Source organism: Micromesistius poutassou (genome assembly GCF_964030765.1).
Source record: "Micromesistius poutassou genome assembly, chromosome: 19".
Taxonomy (NCBI): domain Eukaryota; kingdom Metazoa; phylum Chordata; class Actinopteri; order Gadiformes; family Gadidae; genus Micromesistius; species Micromesistius poutassou.
This window is the reverse complement of record NC_140289.1, coordinates 7,245,953-7,270,752: the sequence shown is the minus strand read 5'-3', so window position 1 is coordinate 7,270,752 and position 24,800 is coordinate 7,245,953. Positions and strand designations below refer to the sequence as shown.

At 45.2% G+C, this 24,800-nt stretch overlaps 3 protein-coding genes across 3 annotated transcripts; 1 reads left to right on the top strand and 2 right to left on the bottom strand.

Annotated features, from left to right (window-relative positions):
* Nucleotides 1–3,212: 3,212 nt before the first annotated feature.
* On the bottom strand, nt 3,213–8,949 carry slc35b2 (solute carrier family 35 member B2). The gene is made up of 4 exons (XM_084483928.1): nt 8,738–8,949; nt 6,886–7,079; nt 6,174–6,334; nt 3,213–5,552 (listed from the first exon to the last, which is right to left on the bottom strand). Exons 1-4 carry the CDS (start codon nt 8,755–8,757, stop codon nt 4,599–4,601), a joined length of 1,329 nt encoding a protein of 442 aa, XP_084340054.1. The 5' UTR covers nt 8,758–8,949; the 3' UTR covers nt 3,213–4,598.
* Nucleotides 8,950–9,284: 335 nt separating this feature from the next.
* On the bottom strand, nt 9,285–16,833 carry nfkbie (nuclear factor of kappa light polypeptide gene enhancer in B-cells inhibitor, epsilon). Its single transcript, XM_084483929.1, has 6 exons — nt 16,128–16,833; nt 13,943–14,045; nt 13,252–13,462; nt 12,639–12,727; nt 11,499–11,753; nt 9,285–11,200 (listed from the first exon to the last, which is right to left on the bottom strand). The coding sequence occupies exons 1-6, from the start codon at nt 16,475–16,477 to the stop codon at nt 11,132–11,134; spliced, it is 1,077 nt and encodes a 358-aa protein (XP_084340055.1). The 5' UTR covers nt 16,478–16,833; the 3' UTR covers nt 9,285–11,131.
* A 1,963-nt stretch (nt 16,834–18,796) lies between these two features.
* Nucleotides 18,797–23,446, top strand: tmem151ba (transmembrane protein 151Ba; the record flags this gene model as incomplete). The annotated part of the gene is made up of 2 exons (XM_084483829.1): nt 18,797–18,892; nt 21,977–23,446. 2 exons carry the CDS (start codon nt 18,797–18,799, stop codon nt 23,444–23,446), a joined length of 1,566 nt encoding a protein of 521 aa, XP_084339955.1.
* Between the last annotated feature and the right edge of the window lie 1,354 nt (nt 23,447–24,800).

Here is a 24,800-nt window from a genome sequence, read left to right as displayed (position 1 = left end):
ACGAACTCCTCCTAGGGTATTTATCGGATCTGCTTCACAATTAGTCAGTACAGTCAAAACATGGTGCTCAACCAACGCCGTGTTATTTGTGACTGTACATTGAAGGGCATGGCCGTGGCGTGCTGTCAAAGTTGGCCATTTTGAATGGAATTCTTTCACTTTTTCGCCTTGTATTTCAACTAACTCCTCCTAGGGAATTCATCGGATCATTGATGTAGGGTTAATGAACATGTAATTCAGTTAAATGTGGTCTTACATGTTAATGTCAAAACAATCAGTAGGACACCACAGGGCACCTCTGCTTCTACAGATTACATAAATTCGCGAACTTTTTTTAAAACCGCTTTTTAAAAACTGCGCGCAGTGATGAACGGGACCTCGTGCCGGCTTGCGGCTGCGTCACGTGCGGTCCTAACATGTGCACATCTTGCCAGCACACATGTTACGACGGCACGTGACGCGGCCGCAAGCCGGCGCGATTTTTTTTTAAAACTGCGCGCAGTGATGAACGGGACCTCGTAGTGGCGGCTGCAAGCCGGCGCGAGGTCCCGTTCATCACTGCGCGCAGTTTTAATTATTATTATTTTCCACGACTTCGACTGCATTTTTCCCCCCCTGCACATATTCTAAAACTCAAATTTTTTTGGTGCAATTGTGGGGACTGGTGAAAAATTTGATATTCTAGCCCTCAAATTCACATTCGCCCCTAGGTGGCGCTATACCAACTATGCCAAAATTTCAACGTTTGCACAAGCATAACTCGTCACCGGTTGGACCTAAACTCATGAAACTTTGCACACATATGCAAATCCTCATAATGAAGAAATTTGCAGATACTAACTTAGCACTTCCGGTAGCCAGATTTTCCGCCATTTTGAATTTAGTTAAAAACAGTAAATTCCCCAAGGATCCCAGGTTTTTCGACTTTGACAAAAATCCTTTGGCACATATCATCTATGGCCCATTATCTTCAATCTGACATAAGGATTAGTCTGTAGGATAAATTTCAAAGTACCCATGAGCCATTGAGTTCTAAAATGGGTGTGTTTTTCACCCCAAAAATAGTAAATTGCACATATCTACATGAAGTTGGACTCCTATGATGTTGGACCCCTCTACTAAAGTTGTTCAGAATCAAATTCTGAACAAGATTAATTCAACATTTTCTCAAATGGGGCGTGGCTTCGAAGTGGGCGTGGCCTGTTACTAAAATAGCCACAGTTCATAGACGCAATGTTTGATTTGAGCGGGACCAACTCAGTGGTCGTTAGGTACCAAAGTTCTAACTGCTCAATTAAAATTGAGTCGATTGAAAAAACAACATGGCCGCCAGAGCCTCAAAATCACTGTGCGGAGATCATAATAGTTATGAATATGAAATTCACAGGACACGTGTAGACTGGTGCCGGTAGCTCACATACCAAAATTCGTGTTTCTCATGTGTGTAGCGCCCCCTACAGGAACTTTAAAAAGCAGCCCCTGCGCCACGTTTCACCAATATGTATGAAACTCAGTATTCACGTACAATGTCCCCATACCTACAGAAAAGCCTCTTGGACCCATGCCCCAAACCCCACAGGAAGTCGGCTATTTGCATTTCTAATTTTCACTTTTGGCGGCCATTTTGAATTTTTTTCACTTTTTTGCCTTGTATTTGAATGAACTCCTCCTAGGGAATTTATCGGATCTGCTTCAAAATTGGTCAGTACAGTCATGAAGTGGTGCTGAACCAAAATCCTGCTATTTGTGACTGTACGTTGAAGGGCGTGTCCGTGGCGTGCCGTCAAAGTTGGCCATTTTCAATGGAATTCTTTCACTTTTTCGCCTTGTATTTCAACTAACTCCTCCTAGGGAATTTATCGGATCATTGATGTAGGGTTAATAATGTTAGTTAAAGTTGTTACAACATGTAATTCAGTTAAATGTGGTCTTACATGTTAATGTCAAAACAATCAGTAGGACACCACAGGGCACCTCTGCTTCTACAGATTACATAAATTTGCGAATTTTTTTTAAAACTGCGCTTTTTTAAAACTGAGCGCAGTGATGAACGGGACCTCGTGCCGGCTTGCGGCTGCGTCACGTGCGGTCCTAACATGTGCACATCTTGCCAGCACACATGTTACGACGGCACGTGACGCGGCAGCAAGCCGGCGCGATTTTTTTTTAAAACTGCGCGCAGTGATGAACGGGACCTCGTAGTGGCGGCTGCAAGCCGGCGCGAGGTCCCGTTCATCACTGCGCGCAGTTTTAATTAGTCTTTATCATCCTTAAACATATCAGCTAAACGCTGGAGGTTTCTCAGTAGCTGTATCAAACGAACACATTGTATTATCTACAAGCTATAGAACAAAACAAAATTATTTATCACACACACACACAATATACCAGAAGATATCCGCCTCTTTTACAACCCTTATTACAACTAAAGTACACAACCTACACTCAATGACCTTGTAACAAAGATCTTTTTCTAATTTGAGACTGGGTTGAAGTCTTTGAAGTAATGGTTAACCGTTTGGTTGTGTCAATAAACATTAAGATAGTCAGATCATTAACCCATGTGTTCTGTACGTCTCGGATGTGTCAGTTCAACTCACCAACCTTAAAATAAAAAATAATAAAGTTAAATATTGTTTTACAGTGTGTTTTCGTACTTGACTCAGAGAGGTAGGCATGGGGCTAGGTGTGTCGTTGCGCCTCTGGGAGACTAGAGTTAGCACCACTAGTGTGTAGGGGTGTTGCGAGATGAGCTCATAGGGGATGCCCATTGGTCCTCCGCCCCCGATGCTTCCTAAAAGTGAGGTGGGTGATGTGTAAACCGAGGTATCTGTGTGAGTGCGCGCATGTGTGTGTGGAGGGGGAGGGGTCCAATGGGAGATTGCGGTGCTTCTGACTGATATGATCAGGGTATGATTGTAAGCAATCTCCCGTTATGAGTCAAGGCTACGCTGCCTACGAACTCGTCTTGATTCCCCGCAGCCGGAGACGCTACAGGGTGTGTGATGAATGGAGTGACAACAACAAACACTTTCCTGTTGAGTTGTAAGCAGAGGCTGAAATAAATAACTGAAAAGGTCACAACCTTTCAGAAGGCGCCCCCAGTGGAAATAAGGGGGTCGGATAAGACACCTCATATTTGGTCCACATTGAATATAAAAACCACCACTGCTATACACGTCTTGTAGTTAACTTATTGTATTTATTATTAATCCAGTTACTTGGGTAAATACACAAATAATATAAACACAAAAAGGAGCAAAGTATCCACCGTTTCTCCTCCACTGTTTTTTTTAACTCAAACCTCCAGCCATAAAACACACACACACACACACACACACACACACACACACACACACACACACACACACACACACACACACACACACACACACACACACACACACACACACACACACACACACACACACACTCATGTCATTTACAATGAACAAAGGCTTTTATGTTTTAAAATCCATCCACATACCCAAGTGTTGGTAAGAAGACCTCATAAATCATGAATAAGTGATATTTGAGAAGTAAGAGTCAGGGAGATAAGACAAAAAAAGAGTCTGCTTCTTGAATCTCCACAGAAGGCTCTTATTGAGGTGATTCGCTAGACTGTCAGTTGTTTTCTTTGCCAATCCACCAGTGCAAGTGCAGGTGCAGACAATTCCAACATTGAATTATTCCTAGCACTGGAATGATCTTTCTCTTTGAAACATGTTATCATTAACATTATTCTTATTTTTGGCCTTGAGGTTGAGGCTCACCGTGACATTACACCTTGTGTATAGAGGAGGAGGGTGGGATTATTTATATACAAATATTTGTATGCGTTAGTTGACCATAGTTGACATTTATTCAAGTCTTGCGTAAATGACTCTTTGTTTGCTACTTTCTTGAAACAGGCCTCCTTTGTAACATCAACATCAAAATCTAAATTTTTTGATTCCCGGCTGTACCTTCAATGTGGACCAGTGTCCGTTCTCCTTACAACCCCTCCAGGTCTGATCTTGTGTCACGGTAAACACGATGGAACACAAATTGTTGACGTGCACAGGGTTGCCTGTTTACCGCCACATAGCAACCTCAGCATCTCTGGAGAAACCGAGCCCAGTACCGTACCATCAACGAGGAAGAGTTTTGCAATTGATTGTTGTTGGTTTTGTTGGTGCCTTCATCAAGTCTTTGGGGGATGGGTGGGATAACGATGCTTTCATAAACACACTCACATTATGATGACCCACTTCACAGTCACTGAAGACGAGTGACAACCGGCAAGTAACGTCTTATTAATCCCTTTGAGCCATCTTGCAGAAATGACAAAGAACCAAAAATTGCAGGATCCCTTTCAGTGTCTTTACTCAAAAGAAAGAAATAATGCACCCCTGGAATAGAATAAAATAAAACCGGATTCCAAAGAAAACCAAAATGTAAAAATACAGGTTACAGGTTTTAAACCATCGTGCGTACAATCAAAGGGGCCACAGCAGAAAAAAATGGCCTCGGCTCCCATTTCGGTAAAAAAAAGGAAGAGAAAACCGAAAAAAACAAAGAAATCCCCCCCCGCCACCCGCCCCCAAGAACCAGGCCACTCAGACCTTCTGCGCCGGCGGCATGGCCGAGCGGCGGCCGGCCTTGGCGCGGCTGCGCGCGTACAGCCGCAGGAAGAGCGCCAGGAACACCACGCCGATGCCCAGCATGCCCATGGTGGTGACGGCGTGGCCGTAGAGCAGGCACGACAGCAGTATGGCGATGGCCTGCCGCAGGGTCATGATGATGGTGAACACGGCCGCGCCGAACTGGTTGATGGTGTAGAAAATGAAGAGCTGGCCGAACGCCGAGCACACAGACAGCAGCGCCGCGTGGCAGGCGAAGTCCGGGTGGCGGTGCATGAAGCCCAGCGCCTCCACCAGCGCGCCCTGCTCCAGCAGCGAGCCCACGGCGAACAGGCACGAGAAGAGGTTCACGCCGAACATCATCTGCACCGACGACATCTTGTACTTGAACAGGTGGTCCTGCCAGTTGGACGTGAAGCTGTCGAACACGATGTAGCCCGCCAGGATGATGGCGCCGCTGAAGGTGGTGACCGTGGACGGCTGGTGCGCCGCCGAGCTCGACAGCAGGAACATGCCCACGCCCACCGATATGAGCGCCGCCGTCAGGTACTCCCAGTACTCGTAGCTCTTGTGCGACACCATCTTGCCCATGAGCATGACGGGGATGACCTTGGACGCCTTGGCCAGCACCTGCGTGGGGAAGCTGATGTACTTGAGCGCCTCGTACTGGCACCAGCTGCTCAGGATGTTGGAGAGCGAGGCGAACGAGTACTTGTAGGCCGGCGCGCCGTGCCGCGGCTGCTTGACCGTCAGGCACCAGAGGCCCGACACCGTCAGCGCCAGGATGCGGTTCATGAACACCAGGAACTGGGAGTCGTTGAAGCGCTCGCCGCCGGCATCCGGCTCGCCCACCGCCTGCTCCGCCGTGGCCTCGCCGTAGGAGCGGGTCATCACGCGCTCCTGCAGGACGCCCCACGTCAGGTAGGAGACCTGTGGCCGGGTGGGGGGAGGGGGGGAGCCCACGTGGGGTTTTATTATAGCGCTGGTGACGTGCTGAATGGAGCACTGAATGCAATATGAACGTTAATGGTAAATGGCAAATGGACTGCGTTTATATAGCGCTTTTATCCAAATCGCTCATCAAATCAAATATTGCCTGACATTCATCCATTCACACACTGACAGCGGAGTCAACCATGCAAGGTGACAACCAGCTTATCAGGAGCAGTTAGGGTTAGATGCCTAACTCAGGGACACCTTGACACTAGGAGGAGCCGGGGATCGAACTAGCTCTACCTCCTGAGCTACTGCTGCCAACAGTGAATGTGGTCCATAATTCTTTGCATGATTTACTTCCACAGCAGGTTTAGCTCCTAAATGCTAAAAAACGGTTGCATTGCTGTAATACCTTTGTAATAAAACACATATACAGATATATATTCAAATGTCACAGTCAAAGCACTGATGGGATAGGAGAAGCTAGTCAGTGGAACCGAGGTTAGTCTGGATGTGATGCTGGCCCTTCACTTGTGACCACATCATAGGCCCCATAGCAGGATGTAGGTGGAGGCATGGGAATATAAAAGGGTGCGTGTGGTAAAACAAGCTGACCTGAAGGCCCACCGCACAGAAGGTCAACTTGATCATCTGTCTGACGGGCGATCCCGAGTCCACCTCCACCCTGGGCGCGTTGGACACCTCGTCCAGCAGGCCCGACTTGGTCTCACTGCCGAACACGCAGGCCTTGATGAAGGGGTAACAGATACCGTGACCTAACATGGAAGAAGTCAAACAGAACAGAAACACCATTAACATCTGTGTTAATCCACGAGACATTTGAAGGGGAAGTTTCGCCAATATAACGCATTGAGGCTACTGATGGCATAGTGGGAAAGAGTTTTCAAATGATGTTAAGCACCAGAGAGGAGAGTCTACCCAGTCACAGACTAGGAGTCCCTGGTGCACTCGCCATGTTGTCTCGTTAAGTCTCTTGTTAGTTTGCCGTTAGTTCGATCCCTGGCTCCTCCTAGCTGAGCGTCGTGGTGTCCCTGAGCAAGACGCCTCACCCTAATTGCTCCTGACGAGCTGGCTGTCTCCCTGTGTGGTTGACTCCGCCGTCGTTGTGTTAATGTGTGCATGAATGGGTGAATGTCAGTCAACACTGTAAAGCGCTTTGGATATAAGCGCTATATAAATGAGGACCATTTAATTCGAAAAATTGTACTTTAATATTAACTTTTACATTATTTAAAAACTCTTTCCCCACTACCCCCCAACGGTAGCCTCGCGCTCTGAGCGGACCAGTGAGTCTGGCGTGTCTGACCCGTGTCCTGGTAGTTGGTGCGCTTGAAGTACTTGATGAGCAGGTAGCCGGGGATGATGATGGTGGAGTAGCCCAGCATGTTGAGCAGGAAGCGGAAGGGCCACACGTCGTGCCAGCCGTCCAGCAGCGACCCCTCGCCCTCTGCCGCCGCCGCCGGCGACCACAAGACGAGAAGCGCCAGCGCTGGCCATAGCCTGCGGGGGAAACAGACACACAAAACAAGAACAAAACACGAATCACTGCTAGTTAGCCGTAGGGACAAAAGTTATGCCGATGCCAGCGCGCAGGTAGACGGGCATGAACCAACAGCTAGGCTGAGAGAAGAGAGTTTTAGCCTTGGTCCGGGGCGACCATTTAGGCCGATTCCATTCTCTTACTTAACCGTGCAACTAGAATAAATACGGAAATACGGAATACGGAAGTTGATGAAGAATTTGACATATCAACATCTGAAACAACAGGGATATCCCTCTATTGGAAGTCCCCTTCCAATAGTGCTCCTTCTCCTCCAGACTCATGTAACTGAATGGATATTGCTCCCTCCAAAGAATGCTTTGAAGTGCTGGTCACTCTCTTACAAAAAACACACATTTGAAGCCCCCCATTCCCGGCGTTCCATGGTGAGATGAGAGTGCCTGGGATGAGGTTAACTCAACCAGTTCTAAACATTTAGCCTCAGCTGATGTAAGCCCAGGTGTGCATGTTGCATCCTTTCACTTTAACTTTGAAACCCTGTGAACTTTAACCGATAGTTTGGGGTAAATATATATATGAATTATTTTACAATGTGTAGATAATAAAAACTGTAAATCAATAATCAGGTTTGGCAGTTGGTAACCAATCTGTGTATGGTGGAGATATTAAAAAATCATTTTTCAATCATTTTTCAATCATTTTTGAATGACTGGTTCCAAGTGACAAATCTCTTGGTATACTCCAAACCTTAACAACTGTGTGATTGACGTTCCAGAATTAAAAAGAAAACGAGTTTTTAAAGTAAGAGCAGTTGAACAAAGAGCTCATAAAAACTAAGGTCAAGCGTTTTGAGAATGTAGTCAACTGATATCTTGCTTCACAGTTCCAGCATGTATTTAATGTCCAGGATAACTACTAAAGATAGCCCTGGGCATATGCAAGTAGCACACAGTTAGTCCACAGACGTATGCATATAATAACACGACCATTGAGCTGAAACCGTGGCACAGAAAAATGTGCTCCTTGCTGTCGTGGCGTATGTGTATCGCATTCACGCCGAGGGCCTCCGCCCAGGGGGGCTTGCTTGCCTGGCTGCATGACTCACACAGGTCCTCTTTGTGTGGGACTGTACGCCGGCCAGGGCAGCCACACCACAGAGCCAGCAGCCCCACTGCAGCACGGCGTGTACTTGGGAGACAAGCACTCAGTTACATGGAGGAATGTAGGACAGTGCCACAGACAGGCAACTGACCAACAGGAGCACTGCATTGACTTACTCTGGGGATGTGCATAATGGCTGTGTCAAAAACACGCGACGATAGGAAGGAAAGTTAACTTAATGAATAATCAAATCCATCTCCACATGATTCACATATCAACGTGCCAACGAAGCAGCACCTACTGGGATCGGGCTCGGACGTATACATATACATATAAACCATTTACCAAAAAGAAAATTTGAAATGTTTGAGACATTATCATCGGGATACAATCATAACTCGCATAACATAGTTCGCTTGTAAAGCAGCATGTGATACTGATCGACTGGCCACTTGTCAACAAAGGTGCACTGTCATCTAGATGAACGTAGACAAGTAGGAGTGATTCCGTGGAAAGTTCCAAGTGAATTCAATATTACAAAGGCATCTTATGTTACCTGCATGAAGTAAATGTCATTTTCCCCCACTGGTTGGCCCGACACCTGGCGTGCACGCCACTCGATCTAAGCGGTTCTGCCGGGACCGCGCATGTAGCCTCGCAGACACAGCGGGGATATGGATTGACGTATATTCAGCTGTTGATGTGTTTTTATCTAGTCTCCAGCTCGTATCTTTTCCCTGTGTCGGCTCAACTTCTCTTCTGTGTTCACTTGTTCAGGAAGGAGACACCCATCTCATCGGAGGGATACCGGAGTAAACAGAGTAACACATTATCGCTGTGCTGCCCCCTAGGCGAGGAGGAACAGACGCGCATACAAGCCGATGTTTGCTCCAGACCTGAACTGATGTATTTCTAAATTCTGAAATATACATGTTAAACGGATATTGACCTAAATGTATAAATATATAAAGTCCGCATTGCATGAAATTGAAGGGGCTTTTATTCAGAACCAGTGAAAACCAAGACAATCCATTTAAGAGTAGGCCTATACAGACAGCCAGGGATAATGATTGTGTAGGCCTACTTGTAGAGAAGATGTTTGGATGAACAGGTATGTCCAGTTTTCAATGTGGTTTCTATAGCTCATCACAGTGACTTTCAATAGGCAGTATAATTGTAATTGTGGCATGCAATGCATAGGCCAACAGGTTTATCAGTCCATCCCCCTTTCTGGTGGTTAGTTGATCTAAGTAGCCTACAGGTTGATAACCGGTTTAACAAAAAAAACAACTAAACGTAAATAGCTTCTACACATTACATCCAAAACGGAACAAGCAACCACAGTTTCAGAACATAATGTTCCCGTTGGCAACCACACATGCAGTTTTACTTCTGAATACTTGTGGGTTTTGAACCCAAGATATTAATTTATTTCTTGTTTCTCATTACTTTTTTCAACAGGAAACAAGAAATTTCACTGTTGCGCACTGAAGGGACTCCATTATCATCTTGGCTCCAAGCTGGTGTTTGTCTGCTGAGTGGGCTTTTCAGTCATTGTTTTAATGAGGTGATGGGGAGGAAGCCCTGAGAGGAATTCAATAGAAAACCCCTCAGTGAGGGAAGGAAATAGTGTTGAGGCGTACAGATCACAGCGCTCACGTTCATCACCAGATGATGAACCATGTTGACGGCGATTCCATTTGATTGCTCTTCCCATCCATCTTATTTAAGATATATTATTGTTTAAGATCATATTTAATTCAGATATGACTTATATTTATGGCAACAAGAGTTATGGCACTGTGTGGGACACATGGCAGAATATCAAGGCCAAAACTAGATAAATAACCTTAAAACGCAAATTGAGTCAGTGTCATGTTTGCTTAAGTGTGTCCATAATAAACAACATTCTAAATAAATAAAACAAAAACAATGTCCAAGAATAATTTAATAATTTTCATAAAAAATAAAATTTGAAAGCATTTCTGAATTACCAGGTGGACCAGTTGTCATTCCCACATCAAGGCTGATTTACTGCAGATCAGAGATGGGTTTGAGGGCCGACAGGCTCCCTACATCACAGCAGCTATGGTTGGCATTACGGTGCCTACAACGCCACTCACAGTAGGTGAAAGGGAGATGCGTTTCATAAAACTAAAAAGCCATCCTATCCCAGTATACCATTTTATATTAGGTTACTAAATGCAATAAAAATGAGAAGCAATATGTGTTTTTACTATGTATAATTGAATGGTTTCATTTCTGCACACAATTCTTTCAAGAAATGCAACATCGGTTTTCACAACTTCTATTTCATCATAGCTCCATCAAAAAAAGGTTAAATTGAGCTACAAGGGTAAAAGCCATTAAAATGAATGATACTTTCACCAACACCTGAAACATTTTAATGCTATTGTCTGAGTATCAGTAAAAGTTATTTTGATTACAATTTTACTAAGTACTATTTGAAGCTCTTGAGGTGTTGCCTTTGCTTGCCAAATATTTTCTAGAGAAATTTGCAAAAATGATTTTGGATTAGAATGAGTGTGTGGGGATGGCTGGTTGCTACTGTGGCCCTTAGATTACTCAACGCACCAACGTCAGCAGCCCCACTCGGGCTAATCAGTCCAACTCGGGCGATGGTGAGGCTGCTTGAACAAGCCATCCACCACACACACACTCCACAGGTTATTTTGAAACAGTCAATAAGAAGAAAAAGATAAATAAAACAAACGTTTAGCTTTTGTACCTTATGTAAGAATCCAAAAATGTGCCTCAAAATCTGATAAATAACAATAAAGATGAGAAATATATTACAAACAGACCAACAATTTGATCAGCCAACAGTGGAAATACTGCTCGTATTCCAGTGTGGTCCAGATACAGTGGGATTATAGGTACATCCAAGATGGCCGCGCAATCACTCCATTTTCAGCATCCCATAGGAAACTCAGAACTTCATAGCGACCACTGACCTCCCAGAGATTTGGATGTCATCGAACGGGAACAGAGCGAGGATCTACAACAGAGCAGTACAGCACAGGGAGGTTATTTAAAAACAATCAATGCTACCAACACTAAGCAACTTCTTAACGATAAAATATAATCTTAATGAAACACATCCGTGATATTTTGCACTTTAGTGTGACGGTTCTCCACACCAAGCCCTCCCATCTTTTATCTTTTTTGAACCTTTTTCTATCCACCCTTAACATCAACAACAACAAAACATCAACAACAACAACAACAACAACAACAACAACAACAACAGCCGAACCAACAACAACTAACACAAGCTCGGGCGGGTCCGCACTCACGTCGTCGTTGCCGTCGGCGAGGTCCAGCGGCGTCTCGTTCTCCGTGTTGCGCACCATCTTGTCGGCGTCCGCCTGGCACAGCAGGTTGGCCACGGCGGCGTCCTGCCGGCCCACGGCCAGGTGCAGCGGCGTGCAGCCGTTGTACATGGTGGCGTCCACGTCCACGTCGGCGCTCTGCTTCAGCAGCAGCGCCACCAGGTGCAGGTCGTGCTGCTCCACGGCCAGGTGGAGCGCCGTCTTCCCGCTGGTTCCCTCCTAGGCAGGTGGGGGGGCGGGGCGGGGGGGGGGGGAAACACCCTTTACTTAAGTGTTCGTATTCACGTCTTGTTTTGTTCAAATAGTGCAGGCAGAAGGTCAATCAAGAAGAATGTCATGTTGAACTGGTTTTCTGCAGCTTCATGGAATGTGTAGGCTGGGCAAAGCTTTAGTCTGGCATGTACACTTCCTTTATCGGCTCTAATTGGCCCGGGGCTTTTCCCTCGTCAGACCGGGTCCACTTGGCAAGGCGTGAACCAGATAAATACTCCAGACAAAAATAAAGTTACCACATATCTCAGAACTACTAATTAGTACGGAAGGAACGCCAAAGGCCAGCGTGTAATGTGATTAGCGTGCAGCCAAGTTGTGGAACTCCAGGCTGGTCGGGAGAAGTCAACATAGATCAAGTAAAGGATGAGGGTGGTTATGAATAGTCAAATTAATTGGTCGGGGGAGGTTACAGTGACATCCAAAATGCAGATTATATTTGTTAGGGAGAGTCAGTAGTATGTGTGTAAATGCTTTCTAAGCATCGCAAATATAAACAGATTGAAAGCCAGAGCTTTCGAGAAAGACGTTTCGAGGGAGTGAGAGTCAGCTGATCCATGTCCCCCCAGGAGAGGATAGTTGATCTGTGTTTGGGTAAAACAAATCACCCAAGCCTCTTTAAATAGAGAGGCTGCATAAGGCAACTCCGGCCCAGTTGGAAGGTGGACCCTTCTGCAGTCACACAGTGCTCTGTAACAAACGACAAAACTACAACCTGGATGTGGTCTTGTGTTCACGTTCCAACAGGGTTACAATCCAAATATTGTGAAGGTCAAAGCAAAGTGTGCAGTTGAGTGGGTTCTTTCGGGGTGTAGTATAGCTTAAAACACTTACCTGGATATTCAGGTCCGCTCCCTTCTTCATCAACAGCTTCACTAATTGGAGGTGCCCGTTCAGAGATGCTACGTGAAGACAGGTCAGACCTGTGGAAAACAGAGCATGTTTGTTTGTCACCTGGACAACCCACTAAAAAGGGTGTTTCAGAGAAAGGTTGAGGTGAATCATATTAAAACAATGGTGCATTCATGTTTTGGGAATCGGTAAACAAATGCTGCGGAACTGCTGCAGAAATACCCGACATATTTTCGACACATGCTCATCATAGAAGGGCTTCTTAAAGTGTAGGCAACAGGTCATTTACAATGATTAGAAATGTAAAAAATATGACAGAAAAATGGCTCTGGTATGAACAGATGAGCACTGTATAAATATAGGAAATCAGTGCTGAATGCATGGCCCCAGAACCAAGTGGAGACCCACAACTCTGTGTACATGAACGTGGATAATAGAAACTACATCAAAACAAACATCAGCAGAAAAGGACCTCAATCATCTGATCCTGATGACGCATCTGATCCTGATGACGCTGGACCGACTCCTCACGTGGTCCAACTGCACCACATGGACGCCCGCAGTGTGTGGTTAAAAAGCCCTCCCTCCCTCCTACCTTTCCAGTTCTGCGTCTCCAGCACCGGGACCAGCTTGCTGGGGGAGATGTCCCGGGTCATGCTGGTGGCGCAGTCCATCCAACCGTGCTGGCAGGCCACGTGCAGCGGTGTGTTGCCGTCCCGGTCCTGCAGATCCAGGCTGGCCCCGTACTCCACCAGGTTCTGCACCACCGAGGGCAAGTTCAGGTAGGTGGCCAGGTGTAGTGGGGTCTGGGAGGCAGAGGGAAAAGTAAGCCAGTAGATCCATCAATCAATCAATCAACGGAACAAAACATTAAATCACAATAGCACAGAGGCTTTCTATCCATTCATCTTTCTATCCATATCCGTTCATCTTAACACATTTTAGTCTCTGGTTAGCCATGTGACTCTGATAAAAATGACAAAATTATAAATATAATAAGAAATGTAATAATAATAATAATAATAATAACATTCCTCAAGCCAAGGCACAACAACACCATTACAAATAGTCCTATTCAGACAGGAGGTGTCGAGAAATCGTCTGGAGTTTCCAGTTGGTCTCTAATAAGTTCACAATGAACCACCAGGAAAGAGGAACAGCGGTTCCCTTGAATTCCAAGGGCAGAAATGACATTATTGTTGCCACACTCCACTCTGTGATTTTGAGGAAGTACAAGCCTGGTCTCAAAAAGAGAGCTAGAGAATTAAAAAACGGTAATCACCCACCTGGTACAGGTTGTTTTGGATGTCCAGGACGTCTTTGGGGAACCACTGAATCAACTGATGGGCGAAGTGTTGGTCCTCGTGGATGATGGCTAAATGCAAGATTCTTTGAAGAAAAGCGAGAGTGAGAGAGTTGATGATGCATGTGATTGCAAAATCTCTTTCGCATTTTTTGTTTCACATTGAGAAATCAACCTGACATCTAGAGTGCACAGCAGAAAGGCTACATTTCAACAGCAGCCAAGAAGGAGTGTTTCATCATCATGCCTTCCACAGAATTCATATTTCACTATCTTCAAATGAGGATGACTGGCAACAAGGGTTTAGATATTGAGCAAACAGAGAAAGCACCTTTATAAACACGTTTAGTTGGAATGTATTAGCACAGGGCATGAACAAAAAAAAGAAGACCACATCAACCTCACCGAGTGGGAAGTTGTAGCGAACCAAAGTGTAAAAAAAAAAAAAAAAACAGGAAATGGAAACATGCTTTATGGTGCTTATTTTAGACTTGCAGCACCTTTACACGCACATACATACATACAGACGTGTTGCTTTAAAAAAAAAAATTATATTAAACTTCCACTTAATTTAAGCAAGTCATGCTTATGGTGTAGAGCGCCAAAAAAAACTATTTTGACAAATTAAATATACTAATTAAATATACTGCTCTAGTTTTTCCATTGTTCATTGTTCCAATGTTAAAAGGAAATGCCTCAACCCCTGTTAAATGTCACAATATATACACACACAATATACTGTAAGCAACTATAATACATTTCAAACATTATAAGTTGTATCAGAATTATACCATTGCAAAAGATAATTAATTGCTGATAGGCCTACTACATAAAAACGACCATGGCTAGTTGATGTTCTTTGTCTGTCAGAATATATAGCATAGTGGAAGTGTGTATTATTGCTCAAGCTGAAGTAGACGGGTATTGCACGAACTTGACATGGACTGCAGGGAGTCATCACGGTCCTGCCTTTCCCCCACTCGCGTCTCAACCTGACCTTCAATTTAAAACAAGATCTAAACTTTCCACAAACGAGTTAATTCTATGCATTAAAAATATATATATGCTTGCCAGTTATAATAGGTATTTGGGTGCATTTTTCTATTTGTACGGGTGATAGTGTTGTTCAGAGAGTTAGGCCTACTCTGACAAAAAAACGTCACTATCCCAACTGGGCCTACACCTCGTAAACATGGACCACACGTTCATTTGAACGTGATATTTAGAAACTGGTAACATCATAACAACTCCTCTAACAATAGTTTTTGAATATTGTCTCGGAATAAATGTCTGAAGCATAAAAGACAAAAGGGACTTGATTGCTTAAGACTAGAATGAAGAATGAGCTCAAAGTCCCGAGGGAAATTAAACATTTTGCATGCTACTCCGGTGCAACGCAGTGCGGTATATTCCTTAACAAGCACCTCTGCCTTCTTGCTGGCATCCATAGAGGGGCTGTACAGCGTATTACTTTTTCCTCAGAGGAAATAACAATCTTTTGGTTAAAAAAATGTTTTGTTTAAAGAAATGAAGTAGGGAAAGCTAGTATTTTAATTTGTTTGTGTGTGTGTGTGTGTGTGTGTGTGTGTGTGTGTGTGTGTGTGTGTGTGTGTGTGTGTGTGTGTGTGTGTGTGTCTCTAGGGGAAGTCCGGGCCTATCTCTTTCACTTCTGCTCACTAGCTGAGACAGCCAACGGTAACCTATCTATCCACAAGCTCCATGTCTGTGTGTGACGGGTCTAATAAAAAAAAAGAAGACAGCAGTAGTAGGCCTAGGTAGTCAATGACCCTTCCTCCTGACCCTCCTCCCACGGCCACCTCATTTGAACTTCACGAATACCTAGAGTGAACAAAGTCTATTTTACTTTACACATAACTATGTCACTACGAATAGGGCTTGTCAAAATACGACTACTTGCTACAATGTTGAATCAACGTTGAGAAACTTGCAACCTGCTGCAGAACTTAAATAGTTGCAAACGGCTAAGCTTAGTTCTGTTATTCGTCCTTTGGGGAAATAAAGAAAATACCAAAAACCTTAGGAGTATAGCAGGGGGCCTAATGAATGTTGCACATTCTAAGCAAGGCTAGTTACAAAGCAATAACATTTTTTTTTTTTAATCCAAAATCTAAGCGAAAAATTAAGCAGTAAAAACAACGTAGGCCTACGTGTCTCCATCTTCAGTGATGGTCGTGAGAAAGTTCTCCTCCTGTTCGCTGAGTCCTCCGTTGCTGGCGGGCGCCTCTGCTGCGGTAGAAAGGCTGCAGTCCTCCACAATCTCCGACAGACTGTCCACCGTCAGGGACGACGAGTCGTACGCAGAGTCCAGCCGCTCGTCCGCGGTGCTGCTGATGCTGCTGCAAAACTTCTCAGCGCCATCGTTGTCTTCAGCAGGATCCCCCACGAGTTTCCCGTACGACTCTTCCGCGTCTTTCAACATGGACCTGTACGAGTCGATGCCGGAGTCCGTGCGGTTGTCATCCATGCGATAGTCTTTCTTATAGTCACCGCTCGCCATGGTGATGCTGGTGCTGTTGGTGCTGCTGCCGCCGGCGGCGGTTGGTGTCAATGTCGAGGTCTACCTGTTGCTGGCTGCTGACCCCTCAGAACCAGAGGTGAATCCCACCCGAGGAAAGCACCCCTCTTTTGTGGAACCAAAGAGGTACACGAGCTGCTCGCCGTTCATGCCCCCCCTCCACTACCACTACCACAAATACCCCACATTAGACAAGCAAGTACACTGCTTAATTATTAATAAGTGTTGCACAAAAGTAAGCCTAAAAAATAAAGCATGATTAAGACGACGACGAAAACATTACCAGGGGTCTGCGGCAGGTTAAATAAAGCCGAATATATCGAGCACCAGTCTGCGTGCATGTGAGAAAGAAAAAATATTCTTGCACGACTTAAACTGTTCTAGGGGAATCCCCAAAGGGCGTGGCAAAGGCTGACTTTATAGCCTGGTGTAGCCTAGTGGATTAAAGTGTGATTTGCAGACTGTAAATAAAACCGAAGCACTCATGAATTGCTTTTTTTTGTTGTTGTTGTTGCTCGCCTTGATTTTAGAGCATGTTTGCGGAAAATGAGCCTGTGATAACGCAACACATAATGGTTCATATATATGAAACGTTTAGCCTACTGTAAACCATGATGACCTAATTTAACCCAAACGTGAACGAGCAAACTGCACTGGACGTTGATATTCTTGGGAAATCATGCATTGGTATATTGTATGTTTCAATATGTATTAAATTCAACATAGATATAGGCCTACATCAAATTAAATATTTAAAGTGTATTTTATTTAGCTATAATTTAAAAAAAAAATGCGAGCCTAGACCAACAGATGGCGCACGTCGACTATCTCGCCAGGCTTATTTCTCTCTACAGGCCTATTTCCCACTGAGAAACCTTTTGGTTTGTTTGTCTGTTTGTTTATTTGGGTGTTTTTCCAAACACTAGACACTAGTCAGACGCACCAGTGGGGTTTTATAAGGCAGAAAAGAATATTCCTTTGGGATGGTGCAGTTTCATTATTACCTCCTTGTTGTTTGTGTGGATAGTTCAGTGCTTTCCAGAGCCGTCATTCCTCAGGCATGATGATGAACAACTAAGTTCGTTGCAAAGAAATGCAATGTCATACTAGGAAACAAAAAGTGCTATAAATCCAATTAGTGTTTAAATCCTACCAATAGGCCATGTTACTTTCGACAGCTATGTTCTAATAGCCTAAGTAATAATATATCTACAGCCTACTCACCACGGAGGTGAATGTTAGGTCTGTTTTATGGCTGAAATGAAACTCGAGGTGTATTTTGTGTGAACTTGCCAAAGGGTCAAAGGGTGACTTGAACAGCGGAGTTCCCCTCGGCTATATTTAGAGCAGGACAACCGCTCGCAGTCTAGGCATACCACAGTGCAGGCGTGAAATCGATGCATGTAGGCTTACAGATGAACCATAAAGACACACAAGCCATAAATAATGAACGCTGATTGCAACTATAATTGGACTGGACTATAAATCGCACTGACATCATTGAATGAGTTTAGCTTTTTTCTGAATTGTTATCAAATTCACCCGAGATTAATGACTCTCTGAATGTTAGATTTGCCCTCCATATTTGCAATGCGATCAAAGTTAACGTAGCCCTATAACAAATTGAAATGAGTGTTTATTATGGTAAATATAGGCTTATAATATCTATTTGACTTATTCACTCATGTAAGCCTATTTTGCTGGACTGTGTGCTGTGTCCAGCACCAAACCACTCCCGAGGGAGGTCTTATTTACATTTGGCTTCTGACCACGTGTGAACGCCTATAGTCTCTTTGTCCAGGGCTGGTGACCCCCCCCCCCCCCCCCCCCCTTGTTACGACGCGCAGGCGGCTGCAGGAGCATCTCCTCTCTGTGCAAATAAGGCACCACTGAAAAAAGATACAAATCTGCCATCTCATATAGCATCTTACACGGGCGGACGTCACAAGACGCGAGGCCTACCTCTACCAATTCCAAATGGGCAGTGGTGGTGGGTACCGAAACACTGACTTCAAACACACACACATGCGCGCGCCAGCGAGCGAATACACGCCCTCGGAGCCGTAGACTCCCGTAGCCACGCAACCGCCGCTCACGTAAAAGAGGAGAGAATGCATCTTTATTTTAAGGGAGTGTGTCTCAGTGTTCCCCCCGCGAGTTCCTGCCTTGGGGCGATGCCATGGTGGTTTCTCTCGGAGGAAGGCGGTTTTATAATTTCTTAGTGGTATTTAGGGGATGGTCAGTAGCATCGCTGGTGCTGAGGAGACCCATGCTGTGTGGTTGTTCGCTGTCAACACAAACATGTCCCCGGCATCCGAGGCATCCGCGGCCAGCGAGAGCAGCAACACCGACACGGTCCCCGAGGAAGAACCCACGGCGGAGAGCCAACGAGAGGAGGTGAGGGACATTTTACCACAACCCTAAACAGTTTAAACCTCAACCTAATTTTCGAGTTTTTTTTTGTTATGTAGCAAGCCTATTGGATCCTACTACGCTTTATCCTTTCAGATGAGTTCAGTTCTGTTTTCATGTAATGAGTTGAAAGACAATCTATGAAAAACATACTTGAAGACATTGTAAATGAATTACTCATCGATGTAGTACTATGAGTTGTAGACTTCTTTGTCAAGGATCAGGTGAAAGAGAAAGAAAAAACGATAGCGTGCCCTTTGTTTGTGTTCGATCATAGAGTGCACATCACAGTGACGTATGGCCAGCCCGTGCTGCCCTCACCCATCCGAGGAGGGGTGTGTGTGTGTGTGTGTGTGTGTGTGTGTGTGTGTGTGTGTGTGTGTGTGTGTGTGCCTTCTCAACAACATGAACAAGTTGTATTCAAATTGCATTCGTATATATAAATATATATTTTGTTTTAACTTGAATTTTGTTCTTTAGATTTTCCATGAACTCGTACGTGATTTTACATAACAGTGGTGTTCCTATTATGTCAAAAGAAAGCAAAATACAGGTGAAAGACAAAGGCCTACCAGTTAAAATCAATTCGGTGGACTTTTATAATGATGAACATTTATAATGTTCAGACATTTATGTATGCAGCTATGGATAATTAGGCCTATGTAAAAGTTGATATACAAATATGACTAAGGCCTACTTAAATTAAATTACCTAATATTCTACATAACATACCATAAGTTTAAACAAGTAAACCTCAGTCAGAATTCAGTATTCCCTATGTCTGGTGGCAGTGTTCTAGTTACCCGGAAGTTTCTGGGTTTTATCCCCAATATCCTCATCAACCCTACAGGCATTGTTGAGAAAGATGAAATCCTAAAATATAGCTACACCTGTAATTTTATCATTACTTTATCCTAAGTGTACTTAAACCTAGGGGCTGTCATGTGTGTATGATAAGTTGTACATTCCTTAACTACCTTCATGCCATTATATATGGAAGAGGCTTTTATCTCAAACCTTGTCTGTGCCCTGTTTTAGAAACAGCTGAATATTGATCATTCATGTTAAAATTGATATACAGTATATATATATCCCTAGGGAACAGGAATACATTCATTAAGGCAGAGTTGCTATAATGATATATGATAAAGCTATTTTCAAAGTGTAGGACGGTAATCCACAGTGACTTATTCTGCTTTGTTGAGTAGCTAATTTGACATCAGAAGAACATCGCTACAGGCTCACTCTCATTCTGTGGGCTTTGGTCATTTTGTAAGAACAAGGTTTTGCCCTAATCAGAACAGAAACCTCAAAAGAAATCACATTTTAATCATATGGAAATAGCTGGAAATATATTGTGATATAGTCATATAGCTGTTGGTCCATTGTTTTTTCTAGTAAAATTAAATTACATCATCAAAAAATTGTTTAATACAATTGTTTGGATCATTTTTAAGCTTCATAACCTTTAATATCTTATTAAAGATAAGATAAGATATAGATAAAGATAAGATATAACCGTGATTCAACCGTCATTTGGGAGCTGAGGATCAACCTGAGTAAATAACTATAGATTTCCTCTCTTGGTTCATGTTCTTTCCAATGTTTTATGAGAATCTTTTTATATTTGCTATCTCTACATTAATGTACACTCCAGTGGCTGCGGCCCAAGTGAATTCATAAAAGGATTCAAACCCTTCAGTGTTACTTTGTATCTGCAGTCGATCCATTATGGTTTTATGTATATTGGCCACGGCGGAGACAGGGATGAAGTATGTGTACATCGTGCGCGTGCCCAGCCAACAGTGCCCTGTTCTATCGATTGGAGTTGTGAGTTGATTTGCTACTGCATGAAGCCAGTGGAATATAAACTTCCCAGTGGCAAATGTGGACTAACCTGACTAACTAACAAGGCAGATGTTTTTTGCACAGAAACATCTGGGAAGTCATCCTTGGAAATAGTGGCTGGCATATAGGGGCTGGCATTTAAAAAATACTTGGCAGGGATTGGGTAAACTGTCGGTCCATAACTGTCTACCACGTATCCCGAGATCACATAGTTATTCATAGGATTCTGATTCACAATCCACCAACGTGTGGACAACTTGGAGCCTGGCAAGATGGATTCTGGTGGGACCAGAATGGCACAAATCCAGCAGCCTCACAAGGGTTTACATGCAACAGCATCCCGATAGGAAATCTTAAAACAACGCCCCCCCGGTGGGGTAGTGGTGGCCATGGCAGTGATGATTGAGATGGTCCCCCATGGCTTGGGATCATGGGGGAGGTTGGAGGTGGGGGAGGTGCAAAGGGAATATACATCTATTATTTAATCCCCTGCCCTGTGTGTGACTGCTGTTCACTGCAGTGCATTGAGTTCAATACATCAATGCAAGCTGGTTAAAACATTGCGACACGCTTGATGTGCCTTTACTCCGATCACACTTGGTGCTTTGTCCCTCTCTCCACACACACAGACCCCAACATCCACATACAAACATACATAAATACATACATACATACATACATACATACATACATACATAGTATACATACATACATACATATAGTATACGCACATACATACAAACACACATACACACAATATTGCTATCATTTGTATGTCAAACATTAAGATTATAGTTATTTCGAACTTGGCACATCATTTTCTTATTTTTCGTAGGTATTCATTTTTTCTATAAGTGGAGACCTATATATGAGCAATCACATTACATTATTATGCTCATGCATAAACTATGGAAAAGCACTTAGAATGTAGTTTCTCTTAATATTTCATACTTTCCATCAAGTCTCTTCCCTCTCTTTTTTCTTCATTAGGTCCTATAAATACAACACACAGTGGAAAGATATCAAAGGCGGTTTTCTAATAATAACATTGTAAGCGTACATAATGATTGGTCTGAGTGTGTGTGTGTGTTAGGGGCTATTTTGTGTTATTTCAGCAGCGACAACGTCGTAAACAGTTTCAAATTGAAATGCAAAGCTAACATCACAAAACAACCACTAAGCTGTTCTCTCCTCCCCCCCCCCCCCCCCGGGTCTGTGCAGCAGTGGCCCGTGAAGCAGTCCCTGGCCAAGTCCTTCTGCCGCGAGAGCCACTGGAAGTGCCTGCTGCTGTCAGCGCTGATCTACGCCTGCGTGGGCACGGTGGCGTGGTGCAAGGGCCGCACGCCGCTGCACTACGACCCCAGCCCCTGCTCCCACGGCTACCTCTCCATCCCCCTGGCCTTCCTGCTCATGCTCTACGTGGTGTACCTGGTGGAGTGCTGGCACTGCCACGCCCGCGACCACCTGCAGTACCGCGCCGACGCTGCCAGCGCCGGCCAGCGCGTGCTCCGCATGCAGCGAGCCACGCCCTGCGTCTGGTGGAAGGCCATCAGCTACCACTACGTCCGCCGCACACGCCAGGTCATGCGCTACCGCAACGGCGACGCCTACACCACCACGCAGGTGTACCACGAGCGCGTCAACACGCACGTGGCCGAGGCCGAGTTTGACTACGGCGAGTGTGGCGTGCGGGACGTGTCCAAGAGCCTGCTGGGGCTGCGAGGCGTGGCCGCCGCCCGGCTGCGCTTCACCAAGTGCTTCAGCTTCGCCAACGTGGAGTCGGAGAACTCGTACCTGGCGCAGCGCGGCCGCTTCTTCGCCGACAACGAGGGCCTGGACGACTTCATGGAGGCGCGCGAGGGCATGCACCTGAGGAACGTGGACTTCCGGGAGCACGTGCTGGTGTTCTCCGACCCCGAGCGGCCGCCCTGGTACGCGGCCAGCGCCACCTTCTGGACGGCGGCCGCCTTCACGCTGTCCTGGCCGCTGCGCGTGCTGACGGAGCACCGCACCGCCAGCGTCCACTACCACGTGGAGAAGCTGTTTGGCTTGGACTTGGTGGGCGGCGCGGGCTCCACGCCCCCGGAGGCAGGGGAGCGGCCGTCCGGTCGCGGCGTCCCCCGGGTCAACACGGTGGACAGCACCGAGCTGGAGTGGCACATCCGCTCCAACCAGCAGCTGGTGCCCAGCTACTCGGAGGCCGTCCTCATGGACCTGGCCCAGCTGTCGGGGAGCCGCGACAGCTACTCCGCGTACGACGACGGCGGCGGTGATGGCGCCGGCACCGGGGGCGGCAACAACAGCAGCAGCAGAGGCTCCCGGCACAACTGTGATCGCTGCCACCGCGCCATCAGCAGCTCGTCCATCTTCTCGCGCAGCGCGCTGAGCGTCTGCGCCCGGGCCAGCCCGCGCCTCCCCTTCAGCGCCAGCCGCTTCTCGCTGGGCCGCCTGTACGGCTCGCGCCCCGGCTGCCTGGGGCTGAGCAGCGGCAGCCTAGACGAGCAGAGGCCCGGTGAGAGCCTGCGCTGTCTCTGCGACACGCAGCGGCGGGTGACCGACGAGGCCGCCCCCCCGGACTACCAGGACGCCCTGTGCTTCCCCGTGCTCATCGTGCACCGCGGGGACGGTTGCCCCGGGCACGAGCAGCACGCCCTGCACAGGAACGGCTCCTGCGTAGAGACCTCCATTTGACCCCGGTGCCCCACCACCCCGGCCCTCTGCTGCTTACTACCCCATCCGGCTGAGCAAAGGAACAAAGGGATGGCGAGCTTGCTCGTATTGTTTTTATACGTGGCTTGCCTTTACCCTTTCAGCCAATACAGGGTGAGGAAGGCGACCATTGGACTGGGCCTGGATGGACCTGCAGATAACCCATATATTTGGTTTACTCCAATGTTTGTTGAATTCCAAAGAGGTTATTGAAGGACATGTGTGCCGTTGCAGCGGCACAGCAGTACAGTACACAAATGGGTCAGCTTTACAATGTAGTTATGATGCTCTGAGAAGAGCATCATAACTACATTGTAAAGCTGACATAACTAGAGCTGCAATCTATTCCATACTGTAACTAAAGGACAGCTTCTCATCCGTCTTGAGTTTGAGTAACCAAAGTGACCTGCATCTCTATTGATGTCAAGCATCAAATCATGAATGAAGAGCTACAATGTTTAGTATTGTTTTTCATTTGAGACAATCAGTCACTCAAGTGTAAATCATTAAAATAATTCATTAATTATTAATAAAACATTTATCATTTCAAAGTCATTGAAAGATTGAGCTGTGCTGAGCTGCTACAGTGTCTTGTTCCGTGAAAAGGAGTCAAAGAAGGAACTTAAAAATAGCATTGGATACTGTATTCAGACATTAATTCAATATCGATTAGACGGCAGTGACAAGATACTTCCTGATTTCTAAATATAGCAACATAATCAATTAATAATTGAGTAGAAGGGAGTGGAGATAAAAGACACATGATATCCAAGGTGCCCCACCAAAAAAAACCTATCACCAAAATATACTGTAGACAAATACCCTTTATCCAACAGTGATTCATCAACCCAATGCCTCATGAAAAACTACTACATTTAGTGTTTTGACAGGCGCCATTGAACTTCGTATTTGGATAGATCCTTGTTGATTTATGTATTATTAGGTTTTAATTTCAAATAATAATCTATTATAAATAGATAAATATTAAGAGATAGAACAGCTTCAAACGTATACAGACACTGGGCAACAAGAACCAGATTCTCAAAAAAATAAATAAAAATAAGCTGAGTGTCTGCTGATGTATATGAGAAACAAACTAAATGTGTATGCCTTGGATAACAGACTTGTTTGTATTATACAGTTAATTTAATTATCCGATCACTGGGTCCTACTTATTTTAAATCAGTGACCTGTATAACATTGTATACATATAAATAAAAATGGAGCATGGATAAGCTGTGCACTAACTCAGTCATCGTGCATTAACCTCCAAGTCATTTGAGGTTAACCTGTCACAATTTCCGATGATCCTTACAAAGGGAAGAGGCTAAAGGTT